The 24,238-nt window shown below is 33.2% G+C and overlaps 2 protein-coding genes and 1 long non-coding RNA gene across 3 annotated transcripts in view; 1 reads left to right on the top strand and 2 right to left on the bottom strand.

Moving 5' to 3' along the window:
• The window catches only part of LOC133206309 (ATP-dependent RNA helicase DDX1-like), a 214,382-nt gene that overhangs the window by 44,928 nt on the left and 145,216 nt on the right, over positions 1 to 24,238 (top strand). The gene's annotated exons all lie outside the window — the stretch shown is intronic.
• LOC133206310 (uncharacterized) lies at positions 1,740 to 15,110 on the bottom strand. The gene is made up of 14 exons (XM_061342267.1): positions 15,057 to 15,110; positions 14,836 to 14,955; positions 14,615 to 14,734; positions 14,394 to 14,513; positions 14,185 to 14,292; positions 13,964 to 14,083; positions 13,534 to 13,653; positions 13,325 to 13,432; positions 13,052 to 13,225; positions 12,820 to 12,887; positions 5,892 to 5,969; positions 5,176 to 5,224; positions 3,162 to 3,194; positions 1,740 to 1,973 (listed from the first exon to the last, which is right to left on the bottom strand). Exons 1-10 carry the CDS (start codon positions 15,099 to 15,101, stop codon positions 12,876 to 12,878), a joined length of 1,047 nt encoding a protein of 348 aa, XP_061198251.1. The 5' UTR covers positions 15,102 to 15,110; the 3' UTR covers positions 1,740 to 1,973; positions 3,162 to 3,194; positions 5,176 to 5,224; positions 5,892 to 5,969; positions 12,820 to 12,875.
• Positions 15,360 to 23,507, bottom strand: LOC133206312 (uncharacterized). Its single transcript, XR_009723739.1, has 3 exons — positions 23,463 to 23,507; positions 15,615 to 15,668; positions 15,360 to 15,373 (listed from the first exon to the last, which is right to left on the bottom strand). It is a non-coding gene; the product is annotated as an uncharacterized LOC133206312 (long non-coding RNA).

Genomic DNA, 24,238 nt, shown 5'->3' with positions numbered 1-24,238 from the left:
TTGTATTCATAGAAGGACGCCTTACTTTAACTCCCAAGTTAATCGTTCATTAATTTAGGCAAAATATTTCAAAGCATAAAATTGATTTTCTTTGCGTAACAGCATAATTTTATGGTAAAAATCAGAAGAATTACAACAAAAGCGGAATGGTAGGCAGCTTTACGTGTTTATTTTGCGAAAAGAGCAACTGAAACTGGGAGAAAAAAGCAGTAATTTTTGACAGGGGAAAGGGGTAAGGGCTGACATTCAGACCTAAATTGGGTTTAGAAAAATCACTGCATGGTGCATATGAAGTGGGAACCCTAGTTAGCAGTAATCTGTGGATTTTATTTATCCTGTTCCCAAGATAAAATATTACAAATTTCAAGGGAAGAAGGAGACTTCCATAACATAGGATACTTTGTGCCAAATTTGGCTGAAAGTACTCAGCATTTCTTGAGTCAAAGATGAAGATGCAAAATTTTTAGGTCATATATACATTTAAATATATATAATATATATAAACTGATACAGAGAGCAAGACAGATGCAGAAAACAGTAGTTGGACAGAAAAGCACAACTTAGCCCGTGGCATTTAAATGACTCAATAATTGAGCTAAAAACACCTAAATTCTTTTGTAAAATAATGCCCATTTTTTTTTAGAAAAGAAACAATAATAGGCTATACCCTCAGAATACACGAGTCAAAAAAAATTCATACCTCTTCAGTAAGATCTTCTCCATTGGCTTCAGACCACTTGCTATTTCTTCATTCATGGTTTCTTCCCAGTTTTGACGGTTTTCATAACTAGCACACAGAAGTTTAGAAACTTCACTACTTCGCCGTTTGTTAAAAAGGATAATTCTAGTCATAGCTGCTCCAGCTAACTTTTTCCAGAGAGTAGCATTTTCTCCTTCCTTTTCCAAATCTTTTGTCAATTCACTTATTTGTTCATCCAGGTGGTTTTTTAATAATACAAGGTCACTGGTTACAGGGAGTGCCAAAGGCTTATTAAATTTATTTGTCTGCAGAGTAGCTAAAGCTACAGATGATACTGCAGGTGCCCAGTCTGAGCTATGAATTTCCAAATATCCATCACATTCTTTCTTCATTGTTTCATCCATTTTTCTTATGGCATTGCCTCTTCTGATTTCTGCAACCTTCACTAAATTATGTCCAAGATTTAACGCCAGAGATGGAGTAGAAAATACAGATATTTTCTGCTCATTCTGATGGTAACCAGCCAAGTCTTGGACTGCTTTAACAACTGTATCAAAGTGCTTTGGAGTGATATAACAATGTAGATCATTCTCTTTATTCAACAACTCATTTATTTTGGTTTTTAATCGGGCCAGTTGTCTCATTCTTTGTGAAACATAGTTTGTTCTTCTGGGTCCCAACTGCTTTATTAGCACTTGTCCAAACTGTATGATTAATGGGTCATCAACAAGAGCACTGTACACCTCGTCTTGGCGCATTTTTAACAAAACAGTTTCTTTCAGTTCTTCTGATACACAGACTCTGAAATCTTCCTTTTCTGCACAGAAGTCTATACCCCCTGCAAGTAAAAGCCTGGATCTTGCGATGATGCCTCGTTGGTCTTTTAATTTGGTGTTCTTAAAAGAGCATTTTCCTGTATGCCTCCACAGTTCCTTTTTAGAGAAAAATCCATAACAATGAATGCATGGTAAGTAATCCAATGATGTCAGGGTTTCTTTGCTTGGTCTTCTGCACACTATTAAATCTCCACTTCCTTCCTTGAGCACTTCTATGTTGTATTTAAAATTTCCTAGATTTTTAAGTTTATCAAACAACCTGTCTCTTTCACGCTTTGAATTTTTGGCACAGGCCTGAGCAACCATAAGTTCATGTTTGTGCCCATTTTCTAGATGCTTCTGAATCCTGTGGTTGAACACTTTACCACAAAAATAACAGCATAGCTTTTTGTTATATGGTCTCCTCCCATTGATTTTCCGAATTCTTTTGACTTTGACTGCAAGAAGAAAAGATAAAAATTCAATGCATAATTTACTTTTGCAATTGTCCACATTTAATAAAAACACCAAGTAGTGAAATTACTTTTGCAAGGATTTAATTTTTGGCACTTTTTGTGAAGGTATAAGATTCATCATCAATGTTTTATATCACTGTAAATAAACCTATTTCCTGAACCTCTTTGATTTTTGCATATAACTTTGATGGTCACATTTGCATAAATTGGGAAAATAACTGTGAAGAAAGGCACTTTTTCTAATCAAGAATGGGTCCAAATTTTGGACTTAAATACTTCATATCACTATTACTTAACTTAGTGGAACTTTTGTGCACTGAAGGTAGGAACTGTCCTTTAGATGGGGACAGTATGCTGTTGCATACACAGCAAGATTTAGTGACTGTAGATATTCAAGGATACAAGAAAAAAGTCCTGGTGAAATATCTTGCTTAACATTCAGTGAACCATGCTATTAAAATTCAAGAGGAGCTAGTCCTCTGTATTACATTTTAGTTGACACTTTTCTCTAAGCCAAATCAAATTCAATCAAATTCTATCATTTCTTTGTGATAATCATCACTTTTGCAGCTGTTTTGGAAGTCGATAAAATACTAAACATTCAAAATTAGACTACCTACTATCTGAAGTGCACCCTGGGCAAATACATTGTTCTTTCAGCATATTTATTGTTCGAATCTGTTTATCGTCAATAGCCTAAACAATTTTATGCCTCAGAAATCTCATGAGATTAAGAGCAGCAGTAAGTTATAGATAAGTGGGAGTTATCACGACACTATGTATTGGATGGATTGACAGGCCTAATTTTTGTGATCTTGCATGCAGCCATTCCAGATAAAAGTCATTTTTTATCAACTTATCAGAAGACATGGCAGCTAAGTAAAATTCTTTTCAATCCAAAAAATAACAACACTTCATAGAACCTCTTTAGGAACATTCATGCCAACTTTAGTGACCTGGCATGCAGCAATTCTAGAAATTTTCAAATGTATAATTTAAATAATAAAGGACCCCGACAATGAGAGATGATGGTTGTCAAGTGATGTCAATAACTGACAATGGTCTTTGACGAAATAAGCTAAAAATCTAAATACATGTATTTTTTCCAAATCTTGTTAAAATGTCAATATATTCTTTTTTAACTCCAAACATATGATATAAAAAGCATACCTTTATTGTTCACTAAACGATGAAAGGGCTTTCCTGAAATGTATAATGTAAATAAATAAATATGCAATGACAAGGTAACAGAACGAGAGAACAACAAACCATTGCTAAGTTGAAAAGTGGACAATATAATTGACTGATATGCTCTTATACCAAAAGGACAACATACTGACATATTCAAAGGCCTTGATGTATTGACATTTTGATAGATCCACCTACTGAAGGACTAGTTAACTATTGTAACATGAGCAAAGACATTGAAAATATGTTAAATTTCACATCTTTGCTAGCCAAGGGTTTCGGATACGCTACTCTCCTCATAAGCCCTTGGCATAAAGTGTTAAAAAAAATTGGGATTTTTTTCTCAAGTTGTGATTGGAGTTGATCGACATCGCTCGACCAATCAGCAATTGTTTTTTGAAAATGATGATATTTACATTTGGGATATATCTTGTCTCTTCAATATCGGGAATGAAAAACTCAAGTAAATAACGATCCATCAGATAACATGCCATTCTATGAATAGCTATATAGTGTCACCCAATATCTTAGCTACGTGCAAAATATGTGATTAAGAATCAATACTGAAGATGTAGATTAGCATTTTAATTTGTTTAAATAGCAAATTAACATAACTCAATACCTTCTTGTTAATTCTTCTTTAAAAGCATTATTTTTTTAAATACACTTTTTATTTCTGTCAATGACGCAATCTGCGTACCTGGTAAGAATCGCGATCACCAGTCTTTTGTCAGCACCGTATGCCAAGGGTTCATGAGGAGAGTAGCATATCTGAAACTCTTGGCTAGCGAAGATGTAAATTTCAATGCAAATGCAAACATTCATTTAATCATTGAAAGGTTATTTTTTTACTAATCTGCATTACCCACAAACAAACTGAACTAGTAAACTGACAAAGTCACCCAGGGCCCTGCAGTAAGTGCAGATTAATAATTTCAGCTTTTGACTTGACCTCTGACCCATGATCACAAAACTATGTGTCTTCTTTTAATCTTCCTCTATCTTTGCAGTGAATATAAGTCCAATGGTTGACAAGTACTTGTCTAATGAGTAAACATGTCAAATACTGTAAAATCACATATTTTTGGGAGGCAAATTTTTGAAGTTTGAGAAAAAATAATTAATATGTGGGGATTTGATTTCATGGCTGGAGAAGTGTTGAGTAATAATGCATATTAAATTTTACATTTCGTAGTGGTCATGAATTTGTGGGTCTCTCCATACCTTGAAAACAACAAAAATTAAATCCCCGTGAAAATTAGTGATTTCATAGTAAGCATTTTAAAAAACTGACATATAACTTGACACTGATTTAGTGACCCTGAAATTTATATGTTCTTCCTTATTTTCACCATACTCTATGCATGCAGTGAATATGAAGTTTGGTTGAAAAAAACATAAGTTAACATATCACAGAAGTTTTGACAGGCATATTAACAAATACACAATACAAGTTTTGACCTTGATTACTGATCTTAGTCTTCCTTTTACCATCTTCTACCTATTAAGTGAATACAAAGTCAGTTGCTCAAAAGGTACTCATTATCATGTCTCATAAGTGTTGACAGACACATCAATAATCTAGATATTAGAACTTGACCTCTAACCTAGTGACTCCATATCTCTATAGGTGTCTTTAACAACTTTCTATCTATGTAGTGATCACAAAGTTAACAGAATACAATGTACTTGACTTATATTGTCACACAAAAATATTTTTGCAGGCATATCTAGGATCTTGACTTTAGATCTTGACCTTTGACCTAACAACCTTATAATCTATGTTTTATCCTTTACCCATTTTCTATCTGTAATGAACACGAAGTCAATTGGTTGAAAGCTACTCCAGTTATTGTTTCAAGTGAGTGCTGAGTGATGTGGAAATCTTGATTATTGGCCTTGTGACCCCAAAATATAATGATGACTGCCTTTCATGGTGGGAAGGAGACATAATCATATCAAACTACTACAGTAACTGTAATAAACAGACACATACCAGCATCAGCCAAGTCCTCAACATCCGAAAATGCAGCATCTGAGTCCTCCTTAAACATTAAAAATACACAATTACTATAGTTACTGCAGCTAAAACATAACCGAAATGAAAGATCCAATTTATATAATACAAGAATATAAGTAACATATTAATTTTACTGATTTCTTTTTCTATCATTATTTATTTAAGAAATAAGGTATCATTTTTAAACATCTATCGGGATATAAATACGGGTTGGTCACGAGATCAAATTCCATAAAGCCCGAAGGGCTTTATGGTAAATTTGATCTCGTACCAACCTGTATTTATAGCCTGATAGATGTTTTAAAATGATACCTTATTACTTATATTTACATTTGTGACTTATTCATATTTTATATTTGCTTGATTATAATCTTTAACGCGTGAAATGTTTTATTTTTCAAACCTAACGGCATGTTTGATCCACTGATTGCGCATTGACCCTTTATGACGTCACTGAGAAATTACGTCGAACGTTTATGACGCGAGGAACCCGTGTTTATACGGATATAGATACGTGTTGCTTTTAATAGTGTTATATAAAAGAAAACATTTGCAAATGTAAATATTTAATAATAACTTCAACATAATTTTGGTATATAACGTCTTTCTACCGTAATATACACATGTATAAAAAAGCTTAATCTAACTGTTCCTAGAAAGACCACATCAACAAGGAACTCTAAACTGTTTACCTTGGTATAGATAAGTTCATTTCCACATGCTCTCACAAACTGACCAGTAATGGGACATAATATATAACTGTCAGATTCCTAAAAATTATGAATTAAAATTTAGATACACTACATATAAAGGTATATAGAATACTGTTTTAATTTTTTTTTTCCAAGTATGACAGTATTATACACGTTTTGAAGAAGCCAACAATGGAAATCCTGTACAGACAATTACTATTTGACCATTCTTATTATGCAAATGGAAATTAGTATTTTATTGACATTCACAACAATTTAACAATTATCCCTAGTATATAGCAATTGGAATGACAGAAGGATGTATTTCTTTTTACAACAAAAATATGAGTGTAACATGAGTAAAGGTGGAAGGTTAAGGTCATCTAACTTAAGTATGATCAAAGAAATTTTGCCAGAATGCCACTGTGTATAAGTTACTTACAAACATAACTCATGGTGTTTGAAAAAATGATGAAATTTATATACTCTGACAAAGTGATTCATAAACCATGAACATGCATATATACTTAAGTCATCATATGTATGCAAAACAGTGAACAGCAAACAGAATCATAAATGTATACAGTCCCTGAAATGTTCTACTTTCCCATTTTTCCGTTCGCTCACCGTTCGTTCAGCGTGCGTTCACCGTTCGTTCACCGTGCGTTCACCGTTCGCTCTCCGTTCACAGTTTTGCGTTCACCGTTCACCGTGCGCTCGCGTTCACCGTTCACAAAGCGTTCAGCGTTCGCTCTTCGTTCCGTTTACTTTGCGTTCACCTTGCGTTCAGCGTTCACCTATCGTTCAGTTGTCATTGCCATTCGGAACTCCCAAGTGAAAGGACTTATCTTTTTGTAGGTAAGGAGTTACAGATTTTTTAATTTAATACTAACATATCGTGTTTGAAGAATCATTATTTCATGGGGGAAAAATCTAAGATATATATTTTTTATTATTCTAACTTAGCTATTAGGTTATTTATTAAATTACTCTGGAAAAAAATGTTGTTACATGTATAAGCACATCCTGTACCTATGTAGAACGATGCTGAAATATTAAATTTAACTAAGGCCAATGTGCAAATACTTCAAGTACTGCAACATTTTGATGTTTTGTTAAAGACGACAAATCGTTAATGGAGATATAATTATCCAAGTCAAATAATTACGCAGCAAAATTACGAAAATATTTATTTCTAACGCGTTTTTTTTTTAATTCAATTACTACAGAAAATATGATAGAACTAGTCCTGAGAGTTATACATAGTACTGCGGATATCCTGTTAATTTATTATCTTTGGAGCGAATTAAATTGATAGTGTGTTTAAAGGAAATATTTATTTAAAATGTAATGCACTACAGAATATTCGCTACTATAATACATGTATGTAAAGTCTATAGTTATAGAGAAAAAAATCTTTCTTCACCGTAACTTTATATGTTTGCTATTCGATATAATTAATACCCCCCCTTTTCCCCTAAATCGGTTACTTAGTCAGTACTGTATTTCCATAAAATTTTAATTAACCTGTTAAGTTAAGGTCTTTTTTAGAACAAAAATTTCAGTCTCAAAACAAACATGCATCTAAAAAAGTCACAATACAATTATAGTAGTTCAAAATGTACACGTGTCGGCGGTGGTATTTGAAATTGGCATAGAGTATGTTTCAAATTCAAGTGTTAATGCCCAATATATTTTATTCACTAATTATTCAAATGTTGGTATCAAATCTAGAAAAGATAAAAATAAATGTTATGACTTGTTGGAAATACTCGCAACTTCGTCTTCGATGTGACGAAACTTTCACACCTGCACAGTGTCGAATGATTTTGATTGACAGGACAAGCACGTGGACTTCGTGTGAACTTGAAGCAGAAAAATAAAAACGAGTAATACTGTCAAACAGATGGATATGATTTGTTGATAAAAAAAAGTTACTTTCACTGTCTTATATATTTAGAAAAAAATATCAGAGTTATTGTTTGATATAGGTGCAAACATTTAGTGAAGCCTGAAAGGAAGGGGGGGGGGGGGCTGAAACGGAATCTCTCTCTCTCTCTCTCTCATTTGTCTGTTTGATAAAAACTATAACAGCATATTACTTAAATATCAAGGTCTGAAAATTGAATTTATAACAAATAATATGAATATGTATCTTTGTATTATCTTGTCTGAGTATAATCACGGCCATCTACAGATACATGTAGAAGTCTGCTCAATAAATCATCATGAAAAATAGAAATGACACATAATATATTATTGTATTAAACATTTAAAATACGAGCGTATAAATGCAAAACGTCCACTGACCTTTGTAATTAATTTTTTTTATTACTCTACATGAAATCGCATTGACACGGAGATACATATATGAATGGATGTTACAATCGCTTTAATTCATTCTATAAGTCAGAAGTTTTCTCTGATTTGTTATCAAATAAGAATAAACATTTTTATTTTCCAACTAAAAAAATATCTTTTATACTTCAGCGTTCGGCAACAATTGCAATGTTTTAATGCGTTAAAAATCGTGTGATTAAAAACTTAATGTGCATGAATCGTCTTTCTTAGGACAATTTTGGAGAATTTATTTTATTTACTTATTTATTCATTCATTTATTGGTTTACTTATTTATTATTTTTTTTTTGGCACCTGACATTATAATACAATAAAATACTTTCAATGCAAGGAAAAGATCAGAGGCATTCCGAATATATCGTTCATCTTGCGTTCACCGTTCACTTTGCGTTCGCGTTTGCGCTCCGTTCGCGTTCTGTGTTCGCTCACCGTTCACCGTTCACACATCGTTCATCAAGTTGCGTTCAGCGTTCACACATCGTTCACTCACCTTTCGCTCTGCGTTCGTTCAGCGTTCGTTTACCGTTTGTTCAGCGTTCGCTCACCGTTCAAGTGGGAAAGTAGAACGTTTCAGGGACTGTACATACTGACTGACAAACCATAAAGAAACACTCATAATTGTATTCACAATCATCTATATCATATATTTATACTTATACTAATCAAAAAAACATAATCAGACACATTTGCATTTAAAAAAAATCCAAATCCAGTAATTGACTTTCTATAAACATGATGATGACCTAGTGATCAACAATCCATAAACACATGCATAACTGAACTACCCTAACAGGACTTCAAAAATGTTAGAACAATCTACAACAGTGACCCACAATCCATGAACAGACACAAATATGTATATATGACAGTGACCCAAAACCATGAGCATTCACATATATATATGAATAATATGTATGCATATACAAAATGTCTAAACTCAGAAACACAAAAAAAAGTCATGAACTACAGGAAAAATGTTAGAACAAACAATCTACAACAGTGACCCACAATCCATGAACAGACACAAATATGTATATATGACAGTGACCCAAAACCATGAGCATTCACATATATATATATATGAATAATATGTATGCATATACAAAATGTCTAAACTCAGAAACACAAAAAAAAGTCATGAACTACAGGAAAAATGTAAGAAAAAACAATCTACAACAGTGACCCACAATCCATGAACAAACAATCTACAACAGTGACCCATAATCCATGAACAGACAAGCCGTGAAGTAACACCAACTAAAACAAAGCAATACAAACACTCATTTTTCATAGACACAGTGATTATATGGAACCAACTTGACAAAGACACAGTGTGCGGAAAATCTGTTGAGGCCTTCAAGACCGCCCTCGCCAAGATTTGTCAATAACATCGATAGCGCCTCTCTCCCGTCGTATAAAAGCCAGTATTGGTTACCACAACATACCATATACAGATACAGATATATACACAAATGTCTACAACCAAAGACACAAAAAGTCATGAACAAACTAAAGGAAAAATATTAGAACACATAATCTATGACTGTGACCCACAATCCATGAACAGACACAAAAATGTATATATGACAGTGACCCAAAACCATGAGCATTCAAATATATATGTATGAATACATACACAAATGTCTAAACTCAAAGACACAAAAAGTCATGAACAAACTACAGGAAAAATATTAGAACACATAATCTATGACAGTGACCCACAATCCATGAACAGACACAAAAATGTATATATGACAGTGACCCAAAACCATGAGCATTCACATATATGTATGCATATACAAAATGTCTAAACTCAGAGACACAAAAGTCATGAACTACAGGAAAAATGTTAGAAAAAACAATCTACAACAGTGACCCACAATCCATGAACAGAAACAAACATGTATATATGACAGTGAACCAAAAACCATGAGCATTCACATATATATGTATGCATATACACAAATGTTTAAACTAGGGATGTCAACGAGTACCCGGTTAACCGGGTACTCGATTGAACGTCCGAGTATCGAATACTAAAAATGGTACTTGGTTTGTTTTCTTATGTTTTCTTATTTCAAAGTACATATTTTTATCAAAAACTTATCAAAAAATAACTTAAATATGCATATGGTAATTAGCTTGTCGTCATCTACACCTGTAAAACACATGTTATCGCCTGTGGTTGTATATATACGGTAATTATATAATGACCAATCATCTGGTACACAGCATTTTTAACACTTATTGTGGTCCTTAATTTTTGGATGGCTTCAATGATTGTTTTCAGTAAACAATAATAGTATGGTCTATTATCTTCTTAAATTATTTAATATACACATGTACGGCAGCGAAGTCAGACATGAATAAAAATGCCGCTACCCACTTCAAAAGTGAAGAAATATTTAGAAATAACTAAAGATTTTAAAAATGTTGAAAGTCAGTTTGCATACAAAGTTTAGTGGGAAACAACCAACATATGAAATAATAGTAGACTAGCGATCCCAACAACGTCCTTTCCTTCCCTTTCGCTAGTCTAACATCACAAACCTGCGTAACAGATTGTCTTCTTTTTTTTTGCGTTGATGAAATAGGTCCTAAACAAGAACTGTAAACCATTTGTAATTTTTGATGTATGAATTGTGTCTTTTGTGTTTATCTGATAAATAAATTTGGTACCAAAAAATCATTTCCCTTTGACTCAGTTGTTTACATACATTTATAAACGTGATAAAAACAGCTTTTGGATTTAACAGAGCTTAACCAGGCTCAAGAAAATTAACACACCTGTATTTTCATTTTTACCGAGTACCCGGGTACTCGATCTGAAAAACATCTGAGTAACCGATTATCAAAATTTGACCGATTTGACATCCCTAGTCTAAACCCAACGTTACACACACAAATCATAAACTACAGATAAATACTGTAAAATGTTATTACAATAACAGTGATCCACAATCAGACATATGTACAGGTTTATATGAAAGTGACCCACAAACTATGAACAGCTATGGGTCAACCACTAAACCAATATATGATTGATTCCTATCTCTCTGATTGGCTGAGATCTAACAATGTAAAACAAAAAAATATGTTGTTTTAACCTGCATGTGACCTCCCAGGTGAATATAAGGATTTATTTTCTCTACATTAGTCTAAAAATAGATCCAGAAATAGTTTTGGAAATATTTTCCTTGCACTGGACTTCCACTCAAGTGAACATAACATTAAGGAAAATATTATTTGGGGTGGGGGTGGTTGCGCAGGGTGTGGGGGGTGCAGGGAACCTCACCCAAAACACTTTTTTCTAAACATAAATGTTCACTTTTAATTTAGACTGAAAGGTTGATCCCACAATAATGGACCTTATTCCCCCCGGACTCCCACCCTAATACAAAATTTGAAGTTAAAATAATTTTCTTTTAGTGGGGGTTAGTCAAAGATTTTTTTTCAGCTGTCTTTTTTCCCTCATAATGCTCCCTCCTTTTCAAAATCTATCCTGTATAAAAGAGCCTGACATTTCCTTTTTTCATAGCAACTTAAGTCAATTAAAAATATTCCAAATGAATACAACTAGTAATTAACCCTGCTTCTCTTATCGTGTTTTGTATGGACTTCAACAAATGTAAACAAGTAAGATGGCATGTACTGCTTAATGAGTTGTATCATTTAATCACTGAATCATATAATAAAACAATTATTGCTGTTTTTTCGGTCAATACGATGATTTATCCACCTTCAAAGTACAATATTCACCTGAAGGGAAAAAAAACAGCAATAATTGTGTAATGTTTGTCTCCTGGAGAATGTAAATACACAATTCAAGCTTTGATAACTTCAATAGTATTTTTCACTTTATACTGCAGAGTATACAAAAGCTTAATTTTGATCGGGATTGAGTTCCATAAATATTAATGCTTATAATAATATAATAATATATAATAATAATAATAATAATATAATACTGAAAAGGACAAGCATGAAAAATACGATCTGTATCTAGCAATTTGAAAATGATTTTCCTTCTTATTAAGCAGGCATCATGGAATTTCACAGAATGTTGCATATTGCATAACAAACTTTAACCAACTATGCATTGCAATGTTCATTATAGTGTACCAGCAACATTTATTGACAATTAGAAAGGGATTAAAAAACTTTTTTGAGACAGTCTTGTGACCTTTTGTTTGGGGAATTTTATGAAAAAAATGTATGAAATTGGGAAGTTATATTTTGGTAGAAGGCTAACTGCTCATGATAATCATACAAACAATATGCCTGCTAGATGTTCAGGAGTAAGGAAGAAACTTTTTGTAGATCACATAAATCTTTATGGTTTTGGACCCATCCCTCAGCCCCCATGGATGCAGGGATCATAAAATTAACAATTTTTGTTTTTCTTTATCAAAAGATGCCAAATACTCAAATTGGTTGAAAATGGTTCAGCCATTTCATAGAAAAAGATGTCATTGTCAGAGAGATCCTATAACATCTCAAGGATAAAGACTGATTAAAAAGTTGTGACAAAATATAAGTGGAACAACAAAGAAATAAGTAACACATTACCTTCACTGATGATAGTTCCTTCCAGACAATGCTGATGCTACTATCATTAGAATCTTCTACATAATATTCTGAAAAAAAAAATATGTAGAACAATCAGTTTTCAGATGGGATCATCTCAAGGAGAGATCATGGATCTACACTATGTGGTACATGCAAAACTGAATTCTTTTCAATTGAAATCCTTAAGTCATGTGTTATTAAAAATTTCCATACTTCAAAATAAAAATAATACCAATATTAGTCTTTGGAATCTGTGGGTCATGTACATGTGCTGCAACAGGGTTTTCATCATCCTGTGGAATGTGTGGTATATGTTCATTTGTTGCAACAAGGTCTTCATCCTTCTGCGGAACATGTTCATGTGCTGTAACTGGATCCTCATCAGTTTCCACCTCCAGACGGTTCTCTGTAATATATGCAACAAGAATTTATTGGACTTAAGAGTTCAGTTTACAAGTTGTGTTTGTAAGAGTCTTCATACAATTCTAAGTATAGTAACAAATACCTGTGCTAAGCTGTGCAAGATATGATGCAACATGGTCCTTGTCATTCTGTGGAACATGTTCATGTGCTGTAACGGGATCTTCATCACTTTCCACCTCCAGACGGTTCTCTGTAATATATTCAAACAAGAATTTATTGGACTTAAGAGTTCAGTTTACAAGTTGTGTATTGTAAGAGTCTTTATACAATTCTAAGTATAGTAACAAATACCTGTGCTAGGCTGTGCAAGATATGCTGCAACAAGGTCCTTGTCATTCTGTGGAACATGTTCATGTGCTGTAACTGGATCCTCTTCAAGTGATCCATCAGTTTCCACCTCCAGACGGTTCTCTGTAATATATTCAAACAAGAATTTATTGGACTTAAGAGTTTAGTTTACAAGTTGTGTATTGTAAGAGTCTTCATACAATTCTAAGTATAGTAACAAATACCTGTGCTAGGCTGTGCAAGATATGATGCAACATGGTCCTTGTCATTCTGTGGAACATGTTCAGGTGCTGTAACAGGATCTTCATCAGTTTCCACCTCCAGACGGTTCTCTGTAATATATTCAAACAAGAATTTATTGGACTTAAGAGTTCAGTTTACAAGTTGTGTATTGTAAGAGTCTTTATACAATTCTAAGTATAGTAACAAATACCTGTGCTAGGCTGTGCAAGATATGCTGCAACAAGGTCCTTGTCATTCTGTGGAACATGTTCATGTGCTGTAACTGGACCCTCTTCAAGTGATCCATCAGTTTCCACCTCCAGACGGTTCTCTGTAATATATTCAAACAAGAATTTATTGGACTTAAGAGTTTAGTTTACAAGTTGTGTATTGTAAGAGTCTTCATACAATTCTAAGTATAGTAACAAATACCTGTGCTAGGTTGTGCAAGATACGCTGCAACATGGTCCTTGTCATTCTGTGGAACATGTTCATGTGCTGTAACAGGATCTTCATCAGTTTCCACCTCCAGACGGTTCTCTGTAATATATTCAAACAAGAATTTATTGGACTTAAGAGTTCAGTTTACAAGTTGTGTATTTTAAGAGTCCTCATACAATTCTAAGTATAGTAACAAATACCTGTGCTAGGCTGTGCAAGATATGCTGCAACAAGGTCCTTGTCATTCTGTGGAACATGTTCTTGTGCTGTAACTGGATCCTCTTCAAGTGATCCATCAGTTTCCACCTCCAGACGGTTCTCTGTAATATATTCAAACAAGAATTTATTGGACTTAAGAGTTTAGTTTACAAGTTGTGTATTGTAAGAGTCTTCATACAATTCTAAGTATAGTAACAAATACCTGTGCTAGGCTGTGCAAGATATGCTGCAACAAGGTCCTTGTCATTCTGTGGAACATGTTCTTGTGCTGTAACTGGATCCTCTTCAAGTGATCCATCAGTTTCCACCTCCAGACGGTTCTCTGTAATATATTCAAACAAGAATTTATTGGACTTAAGAGTTCAGTTTACAAGTTGTATATTGTAAGAGTCTTTATACAATTCTAAGTATAGTAACAAATACCTGTGCTAGGCTGTGCAAGATATGCTGCAACAAGGTCCTTGTCATTCTGTGGAACATGTTCATGTGCTGTAACGGGATCCTCTTCAAGTGATCCATCAGTTTCCACCTCCAGACGGTTCTCTGTAATATATTCAAACAAGAATTTATTGGACTTAAGAGTTTAGTTTACAAGTTGTGTATTGTAAGAGTCTTCATACAATTCTAAGTATAGTAACAAATACCTGTGCTAGGCTGTGCAAGATATGATGCAACATGGTCCTTGTCATTCTGTGGAACATGTTCATGTGCTGTAATGGGATCTTCATCACTTTCCACCTCCAGACGGTTCTCTGTAATATATTCAAACAAGAATTTATTGGACTTAAGAGTTTAGTTTACAAGTTGTGTATTGTAAGAGTCTTCATACAATTCTAAGTATAGTAACAAATACCTGTGCTAGGCTGTGCAAGATATGATGCAACATGGTCCTTGTCATTCTGTGGAACATGTTCAGGTGCTGTAACGGGATCTTCATCACTTTCCACCTCCAGACGGTTCTCTGTAATATATTCAAACAAGAATTTATTGGACTTAAGAGTTTAGTTTACAAGTTGTGCAAGTGTTTTCCTACAATTCTGAATATATTAACAAATACTTATGATAGGCTATGCAAGATATGATGCAAAAATTACAATTCTAAATTGCTCTCTGTACTGCATGCAGGAGAGAATTCATTGTGATTTTCGTTTGTATTGGTAAACCATTTGATTTTAAAAACATTCACTGACAGAGGTATTTACCTTTTTTACTTTTCAACTCAAATGGGTCATCATCATCTGCATCATTATCAAGCTCTGTAATAATTTTAAGCAAAATTAGTCAAAAGTTTGTATAAAACATACTTCTGGTAAAGTATCAGTGCTGCATCGTATGTTTGCTAAAGTATCAGTGCTGCATAGTATGTTCACTCTGAATTTTGGAAACATGGTGTGTTTATACTAGGGATGTCTAAATGTGTAAATTTTCTGGTCAATTATTCAGTAGCTTTTGTCAAAGAATATTGGATTATTGTAGGCGAACATTTTTCCGTGTGGGATTAAATTACGCTATGAATGCAGTCACAAATTTTGACTGTTCATCAAAATCAATTACTTCTATCTTCTGAAATAACTTGTGAACACGTGTCAGCATAATATCAAAATGAAGATAAATAATGTTGCTTTTTTACTCGAGAAAAAATCTCTGATTGCACAAAGCCTTGGACAAGGGTTTCTGTTTGAACTGACTTTGAAATTGACCAGCTACCCCACGCAAATGCACTTCTGTGTTGATAAAAGTGTAGACTGTAGTTGTGATTTCAGACTGCATTTCCGATCCCCCCTCTTTTTAAATCGCAAATGAATCTGATCTGCATACCACTCAGGAAATTTATTCTTCATATATTTTTTTTATTTCATTATATCCAGCAAAATCAAAGCTGGTGGAACGTACCACATATGTATGTTTTCCAAGTCTTTTGATCATTGTGCTCATGAAGCTGATGTTCTTTGGAAGCATCAAATATGCACAGGACAGGCATATTCAAGTGACACAATGGTAATTTATCTCTCATATTTTCAATATATTAGGGTACTGTATTTTTTTGTAATGTTTACTTATGAATACATGTAATTTTCTACTCGGGGATTAAACAGATTTTGTGATTCCATGGAATTATGACCCCATGGAAAAAAGTATGTTTACAGTATTCAAACTTTTTATTTACATACTACCACTGTTACAGTAATGTTCCCAGTTTAATGAATAAAATATATTGGCCAAATTAATTTACCGATGCATATACATGCGTGCAAAGTTCTACATTATACGAGGGCTGTTCGGAAATTATTGAGACATTCTGTATATTTTCCTTTCTAATGAACGTCTTTCGGTGAAAATTTGCACATACGTTTAACAAACATTAAGAATTCATAAAAGCAAGAAATATTTTACAAATATTAAATTTCTTTTCTTCAACTGTATATAAATGTGTCAATGGTAGGGGTACCCGGCGCAGTCACAAAATCAGATAATGAAAATATGTAACACCAATGTTCAACATGTGGACCCATAATAAGAACGAAAATAATTCAATTTATGTATATAATTTTTTAATTTTATTTTGACTTCATCTTGTGCAAGTTTGTTAGAATTCTGATCAGAAATATGGAGATCATTAAAAAAATTAAGCACGGTAAAGAAATCTGATAACGACGACAAAATGGATTTTGACGTCAAGGCAGAGCAGCAAGAGATCTAAAATTTTGTGTAGCACTATGTAAAACTCCTTTCCAGACTGACCAACCTGCTAAAACAATAATGAGAAAAAAACACGTCTAAGGGTTTGTTCCATGTATTTCATTGGTATATATTTTTTTCTAACCTATAATTCAACTACAGTAAAATCAAAAGCTCCGGACGACCACCAATTTTTACCATAACGAAATTAATAACATTGACCTGCATTGCATAAATCAGCACTGCATGATGCTAAGTCATCCTGTGTAAATGATGCATGAAAAATTTACAATAGAAAAGCAACAGCACACATTTTCTAAAGAATCGTTTAAGAAAAGAGACAGTTTGATTTTTGTAGGGTATATAATTATGCTAACAAAGAAAGAAGAGTAAACGCTTCCCGAACGTTTCACACGCAAAATCATCTCCAGCTGACGTGAAGTTAAAATGACGTAGCGATGCTGCTCCAGGTCAATAGACATATGCATGTTTATTATTTCACCAGAACTTATCTAATTATCCTTTAAATTAGAAATTTTGTATAATTCTTTCATTCGTTCGATATAAAATGTTGACGAATTTTCCTGAAATTATCTCTGCCCTTTATGGAGTTAAAGTAATTGTCTCAATAATTTTCGAACAGCCCTCGTACATGTAATGAAAGCTATTTCAATGCATGTTGTCAATAATGAGTAGAAATTTAAAATGCTATTGATGTTTCTTTACATAAAATAAATTAAAATATCATACTTTCATGTAAATTAGTTGAATCTGATTTGTTGAGAAACATTTGTTAAAAAACCCTTTTACCCCCTGAATGATGAAACCACACCCTCCAATGATGAAACCACACCCTCCAGTGCAGCAACAGTCAAACATTGCTTCATGAGGAGTGATATTCAAAAAAAAATATCGATGTGCAGAATTTATGCACACGTGGTACAGTTTTATATTTATTCAGTATAATATAAATAAATAAATATAGCATGTAGTTGAGGGCAACATAAAAAAATTTTCAGCACTCGAAAACCCTTGTAAAATTGCTAAACACTTGATTTTGGCGGCATTTTAAGCTTTTTAAAAAGACAAAATGGATCCGATTGAATTCAGAAGAAAGACACTGAGTAAGCTTCATGAAGAAAATGGTGGATCAAATGTATGCATATAATTCAGTCAAATTAACTGGTATATGTGCAACTTTTTGACTGTTCAAATTAAAAAAAGAAGTCAAACATCTATGGTATCAAAGAAAAATCAAATATTTGTTGACATCCCTAGTTTATGCACACAGGCATACTGTAAAATTAAAATTACCATATTTCTGCAGCTATTGCATCATTATTGAAAGAAGATAATTATCCAATAATCAATATACTTTTAATAGGTTGTGAAGCTTTGATAATGTTGCTAATATCTATATATATACAATTACCTATTTAAGATTAGGATATAAATATTGTATCACTCTAGTTATTTTGTGCATTCAACAAGTACAACAAAATGAACTTTCTCAGTATGAATCAAAGAGGAAATGAAATGAACATGAATACTAACCATAAACTTAAGAGTGTTGAATTAACAAATAAAGCAAGAAAAAGAAATCCAAAATATTCATTTTAAAACCAGTTTCTTCTCCCCACAATACGCATACATCACATTAACAGTAACTGCTTTTGATAGCTTAACATGCCCAAGATACAGAAAGTGAATATTAGGTGGACATCATTCAGTAGATATGAAGACATGGAGCAAATTCTTACATTTGATCTTGACCTGACATGGCTGGGCTCTGACAGACATCTGCATTTCTTCACTGTACATTTAAAACTTAACAATGAACAGGATTTTAGAGTAACAGAGTTCATATAAATCACACTTAAGACAACCTTCACCTTAATACTACATGACAAGATCATAATTCTGCATTTCACTATAGTATGTACCGGTACTCAAAACATGGCACAGTCCATGCAAATTTGGTCCAGTAATAGTCTATACTTACTTTAGAAATGAATTCAATAGCTACCCACGTTATACTGTATAACCTGGGTTGGGACAGTTTAAGCTTTATGAACCGTGAAGTATAAAATTTGGTAGCTATTAAATTTTATCCTTATAATTTAATTTTCCATCTTTAAATCAAGAAAATAAGACAATTTCTCCTTCAAAAATGTCTTCGAATTGTGCATATTTCAAATGTAACGTCAAGCAAATTAATACATTTTTGACGTAAGTCATTGTGACGTAGGCAACACAGGTTATACAATATAAATTAAGTTTTTATCCAATCAAATGATGCGTTACAAACGAAATTAAATTATTTCGAAAAAGATCTGCCCCAAAAAACTTAACCCTAGTCACACAAAAAACTATTCTAATTATTATTAATTGTATATTAGTATTGCATATATTAATTTATATAACAGTATATCATGTATACATATATATATATATATATATATTAAAGATTTGCATTTGTGGGGAGATGTATTGAACAAAATAACTCATTAACACAACAGTCACCTGGTTTTTGCTGCTTCTATTAAACAATAAATATGTTTTGATATAACCTGTAAGGTATGCAAATTCCAAGTCTGCGCATAAAATGCCAGTTCAAAGCTTGAGCCTTGTACAATTGTTGTCATGCTTGTGAAAAGTTAACCAGAACATGCTAACTGGTTCATTAATTAATATTGCTACTGAGCATAACTGCATCATGTTAAAATAACTTGATAAAAATTGAGATATCCAATGATTAGAGATATCCAGGGTAAAATACTTAAGGAATAATGGGTTGGGACTTCCAAATCACTTCTACATATCCAAAGTATTCAAGATATCAGTGTTTGAGAGACCAAATTTCAACTGTACATAATGTAAACTTCTATTCTTGCAGCTTTACAAAGTTTTTTTCGTATGTTGTTTAAAGTCCTCCTCGAGAATTTTTCACTCATTAGGAGACGCCACCATTTGCCGCTAGAGAGCTGTAAATTTTGTCCTATACTCAGCACTTACGGTCATTGAGCAGTGAGGAATATTTTTCGTGCCAACACCTACTGCGACACAGGACCTTGGTTTATATGGTCTTATCCGAAGGACCGGTCTCCACGTTCCACAGTGGGATTCAAACCCGAGACATAAGGATTAACTTCTTACTCCATGACTCTAGAGCAGACGCTCTAACCACTAACCACGCGGGCGACCCTTTACAAAGTTATGGCCAGGAAAAGACTTTTACATTTAAAAATGTTTTTTAATTAAAAAAAAGACTGTTTAAAGTGGCTGGTTCAGGTTAAGAAACACTCCGGTCATGAGCAACCTTTGCTTTAAGTTTGAACTTCTGATGTTTTTCCATTACAAAGTTATTGCCCAGACACAAATTTAACAACTTTTCTGCTAGTGACACTGATCTTGCCCAAATGAACTTTGTTCAACCTTTTCGTCCAGTATGAGCTTCCAATTTCTCTCCATTGCAATGTTATTAACCCTGTCACAATTGCAGGGAAGACAGATGGACAAGTGACTGTTATAACCCCCAACCTTGTTTGAAGGTGGTATAATGATTACTTAATTTTTGTATTTTCCCAATTTTAATATATTGTCAATTTTACCCATTTCCAAAGGTCCTAGTCCCATTACAAGAACATTGAAAAAAAAAAAGCACTGCAAAGATGATACAGCATGTAAAATTGGAAAATCCCTTATTCTAAATATTTACCTGATGTCTCCAAGAAAGATTCTCAATTGAATCGCCATAATCATAGCGGATCTCCTCTCCTTTTTTAATATTCCTTCTAGCAAAAAGGCAAAGCCTTGGGTAATTATTCACTACTTTTAACTTCATAACAGCATTGTTTTCTGGATCATCTAAAGCTGCATCGTTGACATATCTGCCAAGCCTTTGAAAGCTTTCAGATGCATCAATGCTTGTAAAATGATAATGAAAACAATATGTAGAGAAAAAGTTAAAAGTTACATATAAACAAAAGAACTCATATCAGGGTTCTCCACATTTGAACATTTAACCATGGAGGAAGCTGCGTGAAGGCGAAATGTGACCAAATTAAAACAGGAATGCATGTTAGACTTTCTAACATGCAAGTAGTTTTGCTTTCTCTATTCTGTTTTTCTTAACATTCCTTTTTCTACATATTGCATTTTTGCAGAGTTTCCTCCATTGTTTACTTCTCCATGTGCCCCAGTGCTAAAAATAGCACCATGCCATGTTTCAAAAAAAAAAAACGGGAGGTACATGTAACTCTAAAACTTAGACAGCAATTGGAACTTATGTACATCATCAGAAATATAATAAAGTTAATACTTAAAAACAGAACATGGGGAATTGATTAAATACAAATGAATAGGAAATTGTAAAAGGGTTATTTTTTCTGGGCACACAAACTTGAATCGGATCTTGTTGGTTATCATGTTGTGTTTCCTTTGTAAATCTGCTGTTATCTTATTATGGTGAACATGTTGGAATTCCCCGCAAGTACATGTGTACAGGAAAATTTACTCTCAAGATATTAATCGTTAGCTGATTGACTCTCTATTGTCATACTTCACAGCATAGTCGCCGATCAACGACCATGTTTGTTTAGCTCAGCTCCGTCCACTTTCTCTCGAGGTGCATGTAGTATAAACACAATTAATAACTCAAGTTATTGAAAGTAGGTGTCAATGCTGAAATGCAATAAATATCAAATCATGGCGGCCACCGATTTTGACCATGGCACAGCTCATTTAACCACTGCGCAAATAAATTTTACCATGATGGGCCGCCATGGTAAAACCCCCTGTGGAGAACCCTGTCATATGAAATATTAGGGCTGCAGGAACATACACATGTTATGCATTAATACATATCACAATATAGTGGTCACAATATATGAATCACTATGTATTTTTCAAAAAAAAAAAAGAACTGAAGTAGCAGCGGACATTCAAAAAGTAGAAGGGGGTTTGGGGTTCCTCTCCTAACTTGGGGTTGAGGAAGAATACTACAGTAACCGGGGGATAATGTCATTATAGGAGGGGAAATTCCCTGGCCCCTGGTCTTAAGGACAACACTGCAATAAGAACTAAAATAACCTGTGTCACTGTAAATTGACCTTTATTAATCTGATCAAGGTCAAATCTTTACTAAGGACAAAATAATGACCTACAAAATATTTCAATTTGGTGTGATTAAACAGAAAAATAAGTATATGTGGAGGTATTTATATTTCATCATTGATTATATATACACAGTAAAACTTGTGTATATTGGCCATCAATGGTTTCATAAGATTTTGCCAGATTAGAGAACAAGTTAAAGAATTGGAGAGTGTTACGCAACATAATTATGAAATATTTGGAAACTATATATTTCATCGGAAAGCAAAACATACTGAAATGCATTTCATCTGATTTAAGTGCACATGCATAAATCAATTGAATATGCTGTTTCAGGGTTTATACTGAAGTCAGAACTAGGGTTGGATACTGTTAAGGATGAAACGGTACGATACCATACCGATATTTTTGAAACGATACGGTATTTTTAACGGTACGGTACTATACCTTGATGAATGAGAATGAGGGTTCATTTCATAACAAATGTATGCTTTCAGTAAATCACCAACCTTTCAATGTTATGACCCAGAATGAGCTTATAAACTATATTTATATTTCAACCTTTTAATAAATGATCAACAAAACAAATAAATTGAATCTCAAACAAATTAATAATCACAAGTATACACAACTTCCATGGTTGCTAGGACCCATCTTGTTTGGTCGCACTAAACAAAGAAACGTTAGAAAATGGATAGAAATGCACATCACATTTTTGCGACATTTTGCCTTTTTAATTTACATTTTATATTATCAGTTTTATTAATTAAATTGAAACACGATTAATTTGAATGTATTTAATTTTTTTATAAACAAAAATATATGTACTGATTTACCTCGAATATCGGCAGTCAAAAGCAAGTGTCGGACAGTCATACTAAGCATCCATTTCGTTACTTAGCCTACCCTTTCAATGTGCGGAGAATTAAATTTTAGCGAGTTTTAAATCATTTTGAATGTATTAAAATGTTTCAAAGATTAAAAAAACAATATACCCCCGGGATCTTTCGATCCGGGGCCATAAAAATTGTACCGTTATTAGTACCGGTATTAAATGAAACGGTTTTTCACGTGTTTTTTTCAGTAACTATTCGGTATGGTATTGGTACCGAGTACCGGTCCAACCCTAGACAGAACAATGTTGGATTTGGTTCAAAGTTAATGCACGTCTATCCCTTGATTACATACTTCTTTGACTTATACTGCAATTGACTTTCAGAGCACGAAAGAAACTAAGTTTATTCTTTTATACCTACCAACGCATTCCATTCCACTTAAAATAATAAACGTAGCAGTGACCCCTCTTCTTCCTTTTCTCTCTTTCTTCTGCTTCTTCTGGAGTAATTCTTTCTCCCACATACTCCAAAAGAAAACTACCCTTTGAAAACTGCTGGGTGGTAAAAACACCAAATCCTTCAAATAAACATTTTGAAGAAAATTAAATGGAAATACAGACAGAAATACTTACTAATACTTGTTCAATATTAATAAATACATGCTATGATATCACTAGTAATCCAGAGTATCACTCGCAAAGTTGATGAAAAATTGAAATGATGTTAATTTGCATATAGTACACAAAAAAGACAAAATGAAGACACCCTTTGTTCTGTAATTAGGAGAGTAATTCTATTTACTGGGTAATTATAGTTAGTTATACATATATAAATACTGGGTGTTTCAACAAACATGTCCCAACTTTTGCTGTCTATATTTTTGCACAACAATATAATATTTACAAAATTATAACTGTATGTTATAGCAAATTTCCGGCAATATAATTGTGATATAAATAATATGAAATAACATCATTATATTTTTTCCACTGAATTTTGATTACTTCTTCAAAAATCAGGTTGTCAGATTTTTTTCTCTAAAAATGGATCTATGGATGTTTTTGAACTGAACAATACAAACAGAAAATCTCCAAAATCACCAATACCAGTGCATAAGATTTTGAAAAAAGAAGTACATGTACTCATATGAAAACTATCTTTCTAAGAAACAGACTTCAAATGATGTCAAAATATAT

This window comes from Saccostrea echinata, unplaced genomic scaffold (assembly GCF_033153115.1).
Source record: "Saccostrea echinata isolate AGI-Se365-2 ecotype Australia unplaced genomic scaffold, CSIRO_AGI_Sech_v1 ptg000054l, whole genome shotgun sequence".
Taxonomy (NCBI): domain Eukaryota; kingdom Metazoa; phylum Mollusca; class Bivalvia; order Ostreida; family Ostreidae; genus Saccostrea; species Saccostrea echinata.
This window is presented reverse-complemented; position numbering and strand designations above follow the sequence as displayed.

What these genes read in the sequence shown, in the direction of transcription:
- LOC133206310 (XM_061342267.1), bottom strand. Translation starts at nt 15,101, where the DNA reads ATGACAAGGACCATGTTGCATCATATCTTGCACAGCCTAGCACAG. An exon ending in TCTTGCACAGCCTAGCACAG is followed by an intron (nt 14,956 to 15,056) that starts GTATTTGTTACT and finishes AATATATTACAG; the next exon opens with AGAACCGTCTGGAGGTGGAA. An exon ending in TCTTGCACAGCCTAGCACAG is followed by an intron (nt 14,293 to 14,393) that starts GTATTTGTTACT and finishes AATATATTACAG; the next exon opens with AGAACCGTCTGGAGGTGGAA.